The 14,782-nt window shown below is 53.8% G+C and overlaps 1 protein-coding gene across 6 annotated transcripts in view; it reads right to left on the bottom strand.

Annotated features, from left to right (window-relative positions):
• Nucleotides 1–14,782, bottom strand: part of HDAC4 (histone deacetylase 4) — a 287,553-nt gene that overhangs the window by 100,630 nt on the left and 172,141 nt on the right. For 4 of the 6 annotated variants that reach the window (XM_060301614.1, XM_060301612.1, XM_060301615.1 and 1 more), the window contains exon 4: nt 12,038–12,282. The exons of 1 other annotated variant lie outside the window; for it this stretch is intronic. In XM_060301614.1, coding sequence (XP_060157597.1) covers nt 12,038–12,282 — 245 coding nt within the window. Of the gene's footprint in view, nt 1–12,037; nt 12,283–12,577; nt 12,694–14,782 lie in introns of those variants that run through there. One more of the 6 variants, XM_060301616.1, reaches the window with a different exon arrangement.

The following is a 14,782-nucleotide window of genomic DNA, read 5'->3' as shown; positions in this document are numbered from 1 at the left end:
AGGCGGCCGCGGACCACCCAGAGGAGCCAGTGTCTGGACCCCACGCAGCAGCTCGCACCTCCCGCGGGTGACTCTGCTCCTCTGCCGTTTCCCAGACTCTGCGTCATGCCGCAGGGCGTGCAGGGGCGTGGCCGCCAGGAGTGGGTACACCCAGCTCAGCACCCACCCGTGGCGTCCCTGCACACTGAGTGCCACTGCTGAGAGCTGTCTGTGGAAAACAAAATTACCTTCCCAAAACCCGGCTAATATATTTTGCTAATATATTTCAAAACAGTGATGTTTTCTTCTCTTTTAAAAGGAAAACCGAATGACACCACTGGGAAAGAAGAGTAAATGAGGTGGGGCTAAACCATGTCCCTTGTCATCATTAGTTTTCTTCCAGGAGGCAGTACTCAGAGCTGCACTACCTGCTCTTCTCAGAACAGGGTCGCACACCGAGGAAGGTGCCTCTGCCAGAAGTACTTGTTGATCCGTACGGATTCAGAGAATCCTGCCTGGGGGCCCCATGGCTGTGTCTGTGGGCAAAGGCCCCTAGCGGCTGTCACCAGGCCACTGCCCAGCGCTCTGGGATTCCGCCCGCGTGGCCAGCCTCCAGAGGCGGACGACTCAGAGGGCTGCCTGGTCAGGAAGCCAAGGCCGTGTCCTGAACAACGGATCTCGGAAGGAAGAATCTCGCCCCCGTGGCATTCCCTGCACCCCCAGATTGCCTTAGGTACAGCCCCGGGTTCCCTTTCAGCTGCTCAGTGCTCATTTAACGTGTAAAGGAGGCGCAGGCAGAAAGGTCTCACGATATTTACTTTTCACCCAGAGCCCAGAAGGAAAGTGAGGTCTCTCAGTTGTCATTACAAAGACACTAGAAACAACTACCCCAGACCCAAGGATTAAAGTTCACAGGAAGACAAAACTCCCAGAAAAACGATATCGTCATTGAGTGTTAATGAAAGGAGCAATTAGAAACCACAACTCTGATTCCCCAAAATGCCCCAGAGCACGACACTGCAGAAGCCTGGCACGGGCAGTGCGGAGCCGGGACTGCTGTGGGGACACGGGGCTGCCACGGTGAAGTCCACGTCCACCTGGGACTGGAACCCGGAAGTTCTGTGCATCAAAGGCCCAACGGGCTTGCCGTGTAGGTTTTTCAAAGATGGTCAAGAAACTTCGAAGGCATCACGTGGCCCACGATCTGAGGGGAGTGCAGGGCAGACCCGCCGACCCTCGGAGGTCCCTTCTGATAGAGAGCATCCTCTCCTGGGTGCTGACCTCCAGGCTCACGTGCTACCTGGCCACGGTTTCTAGGGACCATTTGCGACTAAACTATTCTTCCCTATGGGATCCTCAAAACGGACCCATGTCCATCTTTATCTCACTGGACTCCTGGCTCAGCTCGAAGAGGCACTCTCACTTCAGTACATTCAGAATCACTCTTCCCTCTGGCCTCATGGCACACCAGCCTTATCAAAAGGTCCCCTGGATGTGTCATTCACGTTCCCACCCAAATCTGGATACTCAAATGCCGCAAAGACAAAAAGGCCAGCCATCAACATGCCGGTCAGCAAGAGGAAGGCCGGCATCACAGACACCCGGCACTCTGGACTCTGCGGAAGCTGCGGACTGGACATCGCCGTGTGCGCTGGGGGGAGGGGAGCATGAAGGGGGAGGGGAGAAGTGATGGGTGAACGTGGTCAAGGGAGAGCCTGGCCGGCCTCCCCTTCCTCCGCCCTCACCACCCAGTCTCCATTCATGTGACACGCGTTTTCCTCCCAGGTGGGGTGTCTTGGAAGCTGCATCCCCTTGAGACCAGTGGCGGGTCCCCTCCGTCCGCAGGGCATCCTGGCTCCTTCCCTCCATGGGCTCACCACCACCGGGACACACTTCCTGTGGCGGCTCAGGGCTGACTGAACACTCAGGCTGTGTCTGACTCCGTCTTCTCTCTGCAGAGAGCAGGTCTGAGCGAGCCCGTGAGGGTACTGGGCCAGATCAAAGCCAGTGTATTTATCAGCAAGAGCCAGTGAGGAGGAATGAGATAAAAACCATGTTGCAAGCCAACGCAAGAGACGGTTTTCTTTGTAGAACAAACTTCTGCAGCTGCCACCTTTGGAAATACACAAAACGACCCTTCTCTTCTACAACTGCAGGCAGCCTACAGCACAGAGGGCACTGTCAAAGGTGAGCAGGACGCCTTACAAAGCACGGCACTCTCGTGTGCCACGAATGCTTGGTGGCAAAGGAAAAGCCGGGCCCAGCGTGGCAGCCCGAGTGGCCATCAATGCCCCCTGGGGCAGCAGGTCAAACAAGGCCATCCACCTGCCCGTAAACAACTTCCTAGAAACCCAGAGTGCCGGGTTTATGAGCAATTCCTGCCGTAAGCCCGTTAATTAGGCACAGACGGGCTCAGGGATGACGCAGGGCTTCTGGCTGCCACGCGCTTTCCCAGGTACCAGGGTTATGGCAACCTAAGCGCGTCCTGCAGGCTCATTAAAAGTTGCCTCAGGTGACCCGGAAGCCGGGGCCCCAGGTAACATCTCTCCAGCTACCTGGGACAGGTAATAAAGAGAGTAAACATGATGGCCTGGCTCCCAGGGCCATAAAACCAGGTTCCTTTCAATGTTATCCCTTTCCCTTCAAGGAAAAGAGTCACATGCTCAACTAAATAGCTCTTAGAGCTCTCTCCTGTCCATGGAGATGGCACAAATCACACCGACAGACTTTACACACACACACACACACACACACACGTATAAAAATTCAGCCTCACTAGTAAAAAAGAACATGCAAATAAAAGAGTAGAAATCGTTTTTAGTTTTTGCCCATTAGACTGGAAATACCCTGCGAGACCTGGGAAAGGGACATCCAGGCTGAACACAGCTTTGGAAGGAGCAGGAGCTCTTCTGGAGGGCGGCCCGGTGAGACGCTTTAGAATGTGTGATGTGCACACAGGCGTTTTCATCTGAAGCGATTTATTCTGAGGAGACCTGCCCGAAGGACGGGGCCTGCGGTCTGGTCCACAAGCAGGAACTGTGGGAGATGAGCCCCCGTCTCCCAGGATGGCACCTGGGACAGACGTGTCAGGACAGGTTCCCGCCGTGCAGTGCGGACGGGGAGGCTGCAGCGCCAGGGTCACAGGATTCAGCCCCGACTCTGGACTCTGTCTGCTTCGGAGCCGCAGCGGGGGTGGCATCCACGCCAGGAGCACCCCCAGCTCCTCGCCCACTCACAGCCCGTGGACCCACGGGCTCCTGGTGCCGGCAGGATGGACCCGTCTAAAACCCCGCCCGGCGCAGGGGTCCTTCACGGGGTGATGAGGATGGTTTGGAACCAGACAGCGGTGACGGCTGTACCATATTGTAAACGTGCTGAATGTCACTGAATTGTACACTTTAAAATGGTCACGTGATGAGCTTTACGCTATATGAATTTTACCACCACGAGAAAACTGAGTAAGGGAAAAACTAAGTATGTTCCATAAAGAAAAGGAAAAAAACGAGCAGCCACTTCTCTCTGGCTCCGTCGGGTCAGGAGGACCACAGCCCTGAGACTGAGGATGAGCAAGGTCCCCGTGTGTGCGCCCCGGGCCCTCGGGGTCCCTGGACGGCCGCTGGGGACCAAGGCGGAGCCTGGTTCTCCTCCACGCTCCCCGCGTCCTACCTGACGGGCCCCAGGAGGGAGCAGCCTGCGTCGGCAAAGGGAACGGGCAAACTCACCTGCGATGAAAATGACCAGAACCTGCTGAGCCCTAGAAAACTACAAAACAGCTCAGGTGGTGATTAAACTGTATCCAGCGCCGACCCTGCCAACAACCTCTTCTAGGAGAAAAAGGCCAGGTCTCTCCACACAGGACCCAGGAAAGGCCTTTTGTCCCTGGGGGAGTCACCTGCCCCGGAGTGCGGCTGCCTGATCTCACACCACAGGAAAGTGGTTACAGGCCTGGAGAGGGCGCCTACCATGCAACCCAAGGGAGACCCCAGCACAGGGAGCAGAGGCCCGGCTTTGCCTAGCTCTCCTGCAAGCCCTCACCCAGGGTCCAGCCTCAGCCACACAACCGCAGTCCATGGCGTGGGCAGGGCCCCTGGCGCACGTGCTGTCACAGACAGCTTTCCAAGATCCCAACATGGTTACAGAAGTTTTGGTCAATGCATGGAAACAAAAAGGGAGGAAACAATTATAATTTGCAGATGACATTACTGTCTACTTAGAGAACATGAAATAACCAATTACAAATTTCTTAGGACTAAGAAGAAAATTCTAGACATTGGTTGGCTAACAAATAATAATGAAACCAAGGGCTCTACACGGACAGTGACCAAGTAGAGAATAAAATGAAGAAACATTCTGTTCATAACAGGAGAAAATATATAAAATACCCAAGAATAATTAAATATAAAATCTACAGCCCTTATATGAAGCAAATAAGACAAGACTTTTCGTAAGGACAGAAGAAGCTTCAAATCACAGGTGGTAATTCCACATTCCCGGATTAGACAGTTAACAGTAGAAAGTTACTAGTACATGTCCTGCTGATTTATTAACTTGCGGCAACTTCAATTAAGCTTCCAGAGCAACTCTGGGGGACGTTATGAGAAAGGGTTCTGATGCTCACCTGGAAAAATGAAAGCTCACCCGGAGACAAGCCGAGGGAATTAAAAATGAAGAACAAATGTGTGGGGAGTGGAGACCTGCACGGCCGGATCCTGAAACACCAGCACAGGCTCCTGCTGACACAGGGTGGGGCCGGTACGAGGAACAGAGGGGGCCGGAGGCAGACTCGGCCAGATAAACACGTGCTGATTATGGGACAGAGCTGGCATTTTTTACATCGTTTAGAAAACTGCTTTGCTTTGTGAAGGAGGCGAGGCCAAGCAGATAACGGACAAAATATAATGGACGTTGAAATAACGCCAGTTTATAAAGAACACTCATACACTGATGAGAAAAAGGCAAGCACTGCAACAGAAAAACAGCAAAGAAAACGATAATTGGTAGAAGAAATGCAGACAGAATCAAAATAGAACAAGTTCCACGAATGCATCAGACTGCGGGGTCAGCCCTGGCCCCTCTCCTCTGGGAGGGCAGTCACTGATCGGCCAGCCCGCTGGGTGCGGACCGTGGAAGAGGGAAAAGGCGGGGGCGGGTAGCGACCCGCGCAGCAGGCTGTGGGTGGGAGGGAGGGTGCCCTGCAGCGCCCCGCAGAGGCAGCTACCACCTAGGACAGGTCAGCGAGTGCTGGCTGCATGGTTACTGCTGCTTTACTATTCTGCTCTCGGAGTAAGCAAGGGGGGTGTGTGTGTGAGAGACAGAGAGAGACAGGCAGACAGAGAGACACATGCATACGCAGGACCTGGTGTAGCTTTTGGAAAGAAACGTGGCAAGAAATAAAAGCCACAGAAAAGGACTTATCCTGGGTCAGCAATACCATTTCTGTTTTGTTTAGACAAAGGCATATGATTCATGAACGAGGACACTAAAAACAGAAGAAAAACTGGAAATGACCTTAATGTCCAACTCTTCAACTATTAGCACTTATTTAAATTCATTGGGGTTCATTGTAAGACTACAATAAAACCGTTAAAATCATGCTTTTGAAGTGTATGTAATGGCAAAGGGAAATGTTACCAGTAAATAAAAACCGCATGTCAGTATAATCCCAATTCCATAAAACTACAGATACACACACGCACAATGTACACAATACAAGGTTACGGGAATCCACTACAGGATGCAACAGCCGTCCTAGCCAACAGCGCTGGAATCACATCTTCCCTGTGATTTGCAATTATTCGATAATTAACGTTAATGACTGTGGCGATCAGAAAGAGATCATGATGAAAACATCCTTGTAAAAAACGACACTGTCTGGGACGCAAACAGCAGGGCCCTGCTCCTCTCTGGTACACAAGCCTTGGGGAGTCCGGGGGCCCGGGACCTTCCCCCTCCTCCTCCCGTTTACCTACACAGGTGTTCCTCCCGGGGTGCAGGAGGCTCCAGGGAGATCTGTGGGGAGGACGCTGTGAGCAAACGGTTAATGAGGAGGTCAGACGTGTGGGTGAGCGTGGCTGAGTGGACACAGCCATTCACTCCCACTCCTCCCGGAACCACGAAGAGGAACGGCGCTTTTTAGGAGACATGGATTCACAGGAACAAAGCCTGCAGGAAGGACTGGAGAGCAGGTTTGTCATCAGAACTCTGGAGATGAGAGCCGGCAGCACCCCAGAGGCACAGCCCAGACGGCACGGTCAGCGTCGCGTTCTACTCCGAAGTGCTCACCACGTCTCCGTCAGTGAAATGGAATACTCGATACATTCCCAATACAAAATTGTCAGTATTTACCAAACAGCAAAAACCACATTTATGGAAACATCACTGCCGTGGACGGAGGTCAAGGGGCGGCATGCCCGAACCCAGAACCTTCAGAAGGTGGCCAAGGGATTCTGGCTTGCACAGAGGGCTCCCAGCGTGCAGACCCCCAGCCCTGTCCCCTTCCTCCTCTCTTCACGGTGCACCCCGACTTCTCACTGTCCCCCTACCCGAGCCCTCCTCATGTGCACCCGACTCTTGTCAGAATCACTGTTACCACGCCCTCTCCCGCCTTCCCTGGACTACGGTGAGGATCCCTCCTGGAGAAGATGACTGCGCTCCAGGCCGCGTCTGTCACAGCCCTGCAATATCTATTCCTCTGGGTGTATTCCCATACGAGCTCTCACCCTGGCCTTCAGACTTGCCTTGGCCAGCGAGGCAAGAGCATCCATGACTTACGGAGGCTTAAACCACTCTTGCCCTCTTGCTGAGCTTGGAACTCAGAAAGCAGCACATAATCCAGCTGCCAAGCACCAGACTGGAAGTGAGGCTACTGTAGTAAGCACTATATTTGGGGTAGTTTGTTATGCAGCCAAAGCTGACTGAGACACTCATGTAACAGATTCTTTGTGGTCTTATAAAACAGTGGCCATCACCACTCAAGCAGGAAGGACTTTGTGCTGGCTTATATGCTGTAATTGTTTTCCTTTTTGCAAAAAGCAAATATTTAAACCATTGATCCTGATCTAGAGGTATAACAGATTCATATTTCAGATACTTTGAAATGCAAAAATCATGTTACTACATCATTATACTTAAAGACAGTCTGCAGTACAAGACTGAAACTGTAGCCATGATCACCAGCGTTTGCCCACAGTGAGAAGAGCTTACAGGTTTCTCAAACTGTGGGACTGGATTTGCACTGGAACATAGGGAGCTCAGCCAATAGGAAGGGAGGAAATCGCTAACTCCAGGGAAAGCTAAGAGCTGTATCAGAGGTCATGAAGCCATGGCACGGTGTGTGTCGGCAACAGGCACCCACACAGACACAGGAATGGAGCCCCTGATGGTCCTTTAATCGGAAGGCTGGTCTCAGTATGTGAAGCATCCGAAAAGCGGCAGTGTATGTGGGGGGGGGGGGCGGGGATGGAGGGCGGCAGTGTGTGCGTGGGGGGGGGGGCGGGGGAATGGAGGGCGAAGGCCTAGTCTCTCCAGCAAGCGGGAAGTAATCACCCCATGGGATCTTTAACGCAAGGACGAAGCAGACCATCTACAAACTTCTACTGGCAGAAGCCGGCAGAGACCTGGGCCTGGGGAGTCAGATGGGAGAGCAGGGAGGGCCAGCTTCTGCTTGTTCACACTGTACTACATTTCCATTAGAAACACTGGAAATAGGGATTCCCTTGATAACATTTTAAAACAATTTAAAATGACACACGACAAACCCCCAAAGCAGCAGATCTAGGTAATGCTACACTTGCCAGGTGATCACCTGGGCTATCCCAGCTGACATACATTTGCCAGGTGATCACCTGGGCTATCCCAGCTGACATACATTTGCCAGGTGATCACCTGGGCTATCCCAGCTGACATACACTTGCCAGGTGATCACCTGGGCTATCCCAGCTGACATACATTTGCCAGGTGATCACCTGGGCCATCCCAGCTGACATACATTTGCCAGGTGAGCACCTGGGCTATCCCAGCTGACATACATTTGCCAGGTGATCACCTGGGCCATCCCAGCTGACATACATTTGCCAGGTGATCACCTGGGCCATCCCAGCTGACATACATTTGCCAGGTGATCACCTAGGCTACCCCAGCTGACATAAACACCCGGACACCACACTCTCTACTCTCACAGCCCTGGGCCTCAGTGATCATGCTGCCTGGACCCCATTCTGGGGAGAAGAAAACTAACTGTGCAGGACAGAAAGGGGAACGGGGCTCCCGAATCAGCCATGACCAACAAAGACACTGCGTCTAGTACAAGTGCAACACTGAGTGTCGAAACCCTAGGAAAGATCTTCTTTACCCAGGGTTAACAATTTTAGTTACATTTTAAAAATTATTCCCTTTTTAACTATAAAATCCTACTCAAATTCACTGATGATTTAATGACACTAATTCGACTGTGTGCTCCAGAAATCCGTCTGACAAACACCACTGGCAAATGTCACTAACAATATGATACCTTGTGAAGAGCGTAAATCATCAAAGCAGAAGCCGACTGATGGGACGATACAGTTACATCGTTTAAATGGCTTCAGACGAATGATCTCCATTTCAAGTGGAGAAACAACAAACGATTAGAATGCAGAGAGCATGTAACCTTGAGATGCTTCCTGAGCTGCGTCTCTGGGGCTCCCACCATCTCTGGGAGCACCCAGCCTGTGGGTCAGGGGGAGCTCGTCGGGGTACCCCTGACTTCCGAGCCCTCTCTGCACAGTCTGCAGGTGCTGACAGGAGGACCCAGGAGGCAGATTCTGTTCCTTTTCAAAGAGGTGACACAAACTCCTGGAACCCCAGATGAGGAGAGAAACTGGGGGTCAGGGAGAAAAAGCCCCCGCAGGCCGAGGCCCCAGGACAGTGGGAAGCCCGGTCTCACCCTGAGGGGGAAGCACCAACCGGGCTCAGGCAGGGATCCTAATGTTTCTTGCTGATTTGTGCAACCCCTCACACACGAGAGGTCGCTGATGTCGCAATTTCTCATTTTTGTCTTGTAAAAGCTACAGATTCAACCAACACAGACACGAGAACATAAGCAACTAGCATCTTCCTTAACCCTGGTCAGCACAAAACCCACCATCGCCAGTTTCCGGTACAGTCTCTCAATCAGGGGCTGTTTGAGTGAGGACGACGGTGCGAGGGGGAGTGAAAACAGAGAGAGAAGTGCAAATCCCGAGTTCCTTCTTCAGCCAGGCGCCGTGCCGGGCCCGCAGATGCCAGAGGTGGGTGGCTGCCTGCTACCAGGTAGGCACGTGGATGGGTGACCTACGGCGGGAGGGGCACACACAGGGCTCCACCTCCCAAGATGAAGGGCAGTGTGGGCCCCCTGGTCACCAGGAGCCCGATTAAAGGGGGACGTATCTGAGAGGACCGGAAAGACACAAGACTGCAGTGATCCTTCAGGCTTCTGAGATGAGATCAAGATACGGGGCAGTTGGGCTTCCCTGGTGGCGCAGTGGTTGAGAGTCCGCCTGCCGATGCAGGGGACACGGGTTCGTTACCCGGTCCGGGAGGATCCCACATGCCGCGGAGCGGCTGGGCCCGTGAGCCATGGCCGCTGAGCCTGCACGTCCGGAGCCTGTGCTCCGCAATGGGAGAGGCCACAACAGTGAGAGGCCCGCGTACCACAAAAAAAAAAAAAAAAAAGATACGGGGCAGTGAGGGCCAAAGTCCAAAACGCCGGCTGGCGAGGAGGCGAGGAAGTCCGCTCTGCGTGGGCGAGCAGCGCTACTGGTCGGGAGAGAGCCAAGGATGAGCTTCTAAATTGCTTTTAGGGGTCACAGAAATGTGAGGCTGCAGCTTCAAAGACAAAAGGAAAGGGGCGGCCTGTGGGGGGCTTCTGTCAGTACTGAAAGGCAGGCACCTTGTCGGGCGCTGCTCAGAGCCAGACCCCTCGGGGCGGGGCCTCAGCGGGAAGCCCCAACCCCGTCCCAGCCCCCCCACCCCCACCCCTGCCGCATCCCCGTTTCCCCTGCACCGCACAGAGCAGCAGCAGTGAGCAAGGCGCTGGCTTCCCCACCGGCGCGGCAGGTCCAGGCTGCATCCCACAGCACATCCCACGGGGCTTCCCTCTCCTCCCAACAGCCAGGGGGAGCCGGCGCTTCACGTCAGGGGAGCAAAGCGCATCGCGCTCGCTCCCACGGACCCTCGACCACTCCACCCCAAACTCTAGAGCGCTTATTAAACAGCAAAGGACCACGATGGCCGCGGGGGCGTCTCCACGGAGACAGGTGACCTCTCAGGCAGGAGGACTCGCTGGCTCAGAACGCTACAAGCAAAGCCATGAGGCCTGGACTTCCAGCAGCTCTGGACAGTGTTCTCTCCTTGGTTTGTCCACTGCCAACCTCAGAAGCCCCACGGGGTCAGGGCAAAAGGCAGCAGTGGCAGCAACAAAACTGCCAAGACCCACGGCCTCGGGTGCAGCTGTCAGCTGGCCAGAGGCAGAAACAGACAGTGCGCGGCTACTCTGCACGGCACCGGGCGCAGGCTAACGAGGAAGCCGAGGCCGGCCTCGGCGACGTCCCGCCGTAGGTGGTGTTGGTCTCCATGGAAAGGGCATCTCAGAAGCATGTGGGCTTTTAATTCTCCAGATCCCTGCTGTCCAATCCAGTAGCCACTAATCACATGTGGCTGCAATGCAGCTGGTCCAAACGGAGATGTGCTCCACGTGTCTCGTCTGCGACGGTTCACTAAGACTTAGCGTGAACGAAACCATTTATATGGATCACAGGTTGAAATAATATTTTAGAAATATGAGGTTAAATAGAATACATTAAAGTTAGTTTACCTGTGCAGCCAGGTTCCCAGTGACCCCAGAGATCCCTGCCTCCTGGTACTCACCCCTTGTCTGGGCCCCTCCTGGGAGGGCTGGTCGTATGACAGTAGAATAAGGGAGCAGGGTTGGGGGCTGTCACTTCCAAGATTTGGCCGGAAGACACCGAGGCCGCCTTCTTGGTCACCTGGATCTTGGGTGTCCACTTTGGGGAAGCTGCTGTTAGAGGCCCACGTGAGGAGAACCTGAGGCCTCCGGCCCACAACCACGGGAGTCAGCTGGGAAGTGGGTCCTGCAGCCCCACCCAGCCCTCAGATGAGCCCACAGCCCTGACTGGCAGCTCAGCAGCACCTCACGAGAGACCCTGAGGCACAGCCAGCAGTGAGGCTGCTCCTGGATTCCTGACGCCCGGAAGCCATCAGCTAGTTCACGTTGGTTATTTTACCCAGCTCAGAGCTTTTGGGTGATTGGTTACATAGCAATAAGTAACTTACACAAGCTGGTTTCTTTGGCTGTTTCAAGGTGGCTACGGAAAATGTAAAATTACCTATATAATTTTAGTATATACACATCTCTATTGGACAGCACTGCTCTCCACGTTCCCAAGTACAGTGAGCACGCGTTATGATCACAGATGTCATAACTGGTCCCTCAACCACATGACGTGACTTCTCTATGCATCACTAATGCGTGTTTCTTTCTAACAGGTTGACTTTTGAAGTCTGAGATCAGATTGAATACATGCAGAGAGTATGTACCAAAAAACAACCTATGTTAGTTTTCTTCTTATTCCATTTAAATTAAAAGTAAATATTAATATCTTTTTCAAATCATAAAGAGTCAGTGGGAAAAATGAAGAGTGGACAGACAAGTCCCAAGAAGAAAATAAAGATGATTGGCAAACACAGGTGTTTCTTCTTGCCGGTCATGTTGCTATTTACGGACATACCTTATCTTTGTAGATGAAGTCAGATGATAAGCACTTCCCCTAATTTAAGCATGCTTCCACAGCCTGACTTTAAATGCTGTTCCCACCATTGGCCACATCTGCCCCAATTTACTCAACCAGTGCCCAAGCGCTGGACACGCAGGTATTAACTGCACAGCAAGGAATAGGGCTGTGTGTCAATCTCAGCGCTACTGCTGGTTATCAGGGACGGTCCTCATTAGCACGGGAACCACGGGGCCACAAAGAGCGCGCGGGCTCTGAGGGCTCCCGGGGGCGGATGGCAGGCGACTTACTTTGATGTGCTCATGGAGCTGGGCTTCGTGCTGCCGGGACAGCTGCTCGTGCTGCCTCTGGAACTCGGCGATGAGGATCTGCCTCTGGAGCTGCTGCTTCTGCTTGAGGGCCAGGAGCTCCTGCTGCAGCTGCTGCTCCCGGATGCCGGGCTCCGTCGCGGGCAGCGGAAACTGGTGGTCCAGGCGCAGGTCCATGGGCACCGCCGGGGGGGCCACTGGCAAAGGCAGCGCCGAGGCCACATCCACTGCGGGACAGAGCACAGCACAGAGCGCCGGTCACCTTGGAGCCCCCAGCCCCGCCCACCCTCGCAGAGAGCCGCCGCCAACAGTCGGGGTGCCCACACGCTGAGGGCCACTGTACGCTTTGGACGCCTCTGCACCCCCTCCCTCAACAGGCTCAAAAGGCACGACCCGGAGGCCTTTGAGGTTTCTATCCCTCGGGCCCAAATCAGTGGACGTTTGGACCAGGACACACACTCCTGCAAACTCTCTTCCCTCCACCCGACCCTCCGCGAAGGGGCCCCTGCTCTCTCAAAGGACCTTGCTGCAGCCCCAGCAGCCTTTTCTGACATCCTTTTTGAAAGTCGACGAAGAGAAAAGGCAAGAAAAAGGCTCTAAAGAGCCCTGAACACCCGTAAGTAGAGAGGCAAATTGCCCATGCTTTTCTTCTCCTTTTCACAAAGACACAGAAGAGTTGTATGCAGGGACCACAGGACAGTGTGTGCCACTTAAGTGGTCCAGACGGACGCTCCTGACGGGGAGAGCGTTTCCATGGTGAAGCGAGCGCCCTCTGGAAAACAGGTTTACCGGCTGCAGCCAATAAAACGCTCCCCCGGCTCGCCCGCACCGCTTGCGCATCAGGGTTACGTGCTTCTGCGCTGTGCCAGGAAACGGACTGTCTTCACTGCACTGATGTATGGCCGAGAAAGAGCCACAAGTGACTCTGATTAGAAACAGAAGCTGAATCGATCCTAAGGCTTACAAATCAATACCAAACTAAAGTGAGAAAAAGAACGCAGAAAGCGAGCCTTAAATTACGGACCTCACAAAATAACCCGACGTGGGTGCTCCTACCGTGACAGGACAGCGTGTGAAAGGCCGAGGGGCGCCGGCGGGGAGCCCCTTACTTCCTGCGAGGCTCCTGTGCTGCTTCCCCTCCTCGCAGGTGAGCGCCCCGGGCGCTGCTCGTAGAGAGAGGAGGGAAGACAGCCCAGCACCGAGGCCCATGGTCCCTGTCCCTTCCAAAAAGCCCCCCTCACAACTTGCTCTGGGCTCACGCAACGGCACAGACCAGACCCGGGGACCGGAGGCTGGGGCCTCGCCCTCCGGGGGGCTCAGGGCTCCAGTGGGAGCCCAGACTCAACACCCACGGGCCCCGCCAATGCCAGCCCCTCACCACCTGGCACGGGGCCTCATCCTAGCACCTCTGCCTAGACCCTCTGAAGGTCAGGCCTTGCGACAGACATACCTGGCCTCGTCCTGGGGGCTCCCTAAGTGAGCGTGGGCCACTCACAGGCCGGACATAACCCAGTCCCTCAGGAAGTCTGTGCCCCACAGTCCACAGATTCTGGAAAAACAGCCCATAAGTGGAACCACCCCTCAGGAGAGGGCATTTCTGTGGTCACTGCCAGGCGGCAGGTCCCATGCCAACCATCCTTCTGATGAGTGAGGCGAGGTGGGGCGAGGCCCAGGCGAAGCCCTGGGTTCTAACCCCCGAGCTGACTCCCTGAGCCCTGGAGTCCTGGACTAGAACGTGGCCTCACACCTGCAGGGCCGCTCACCTTGGAAGAGTGCAGGGCGCTGCCTGGGGCAGAGCGGGGCCCTGGCTCTGGGGCTGAAGTCACTGTCTCTCCCACCCCCGGGACCAAGCCCTGGCCTCCACCCCAGGCCCCCGGAGCCTGGAGCAGCTTCCATGCAAGGAATGCCTGGGACCTGGCCACAGGGAATGGAGAAAAATCCTCAATATTCAAGCAGTTTCAGAAAATATTTAATTCTCCTCTTTGAAGCCCTAACAAGCCTGGGATAAATACCAGCTGACTGTTTTTCTTCGGTTTCTTCCCCCAACTTTTTAAATGTATGTATTTCTTTTTTTCTAGTGGGGGATGAGGCTTGATGTGTGGCGAGGTCTTTATTTGATATTTACGTGAGAAAAATCTGCACAAATGAACTGTTTCGGTGAACAGGCCTGAGGACCGGTGGGTGGATCCCACCAACCTCCACTGCACACCAGCTGGTAAAGACTGGCTTTTATTAATTTCCTTTTTCTTTTTTTTTTGGATCATTTTTATCATGTAATATAAGAAAATGGAAAAAGAGTGCAAACAACACCAGTTGTATAAAACCTCAATCAATATTTTCCCCCATTTGCCTCAGACGTTCTTTTAAGGAACAGAATACTATGGAGGGCGAGGAGGAGGGCTCAGGAAAGAGACTTAGAGAAAAGAGAAAGTGACCTGACGTCTTAAAGGAAATTCAGTTCGTGTTTTTCCTCCTCCGGCGGGGAGAGGTGGTGCGCATCCCCTGCTCTCACTGATGACAGGACTGCACGCTTCCTGAGAAACACTGTAACTGTGAACGATGGCAGGTTTTTCCAGCTCCCTTTCTGCATCCACAGACGGGCTCAAGAAGTTTTTCTATTAACCGGTTAACCTGCCCAGTTCCTTCATGGATTACAGGTGAGTTACTTAGCAGACCTCCTCAGGTTAGTTGGCCTTTGCTTTCTTTTTTTTTTGGTCTGCGTTGGGT

Source organism: Globicephala melas, chromosome 7 (genome assembly GCF_963455315.2).
Source record: "Globicephala melas chromosome 7, mGloMel1.2, whole genome shotgun sequence".
Taxonomy (NCBI): domain Eukaryota; kingdom Metazoa; phylum Chordata; class Mammalia; order Artiodactyla; family Delphinidae; genus Globicephala; species Globicephala melas.
This window is presented reverse-complemented; position numbering and strand designations above follow the sequence as displayed.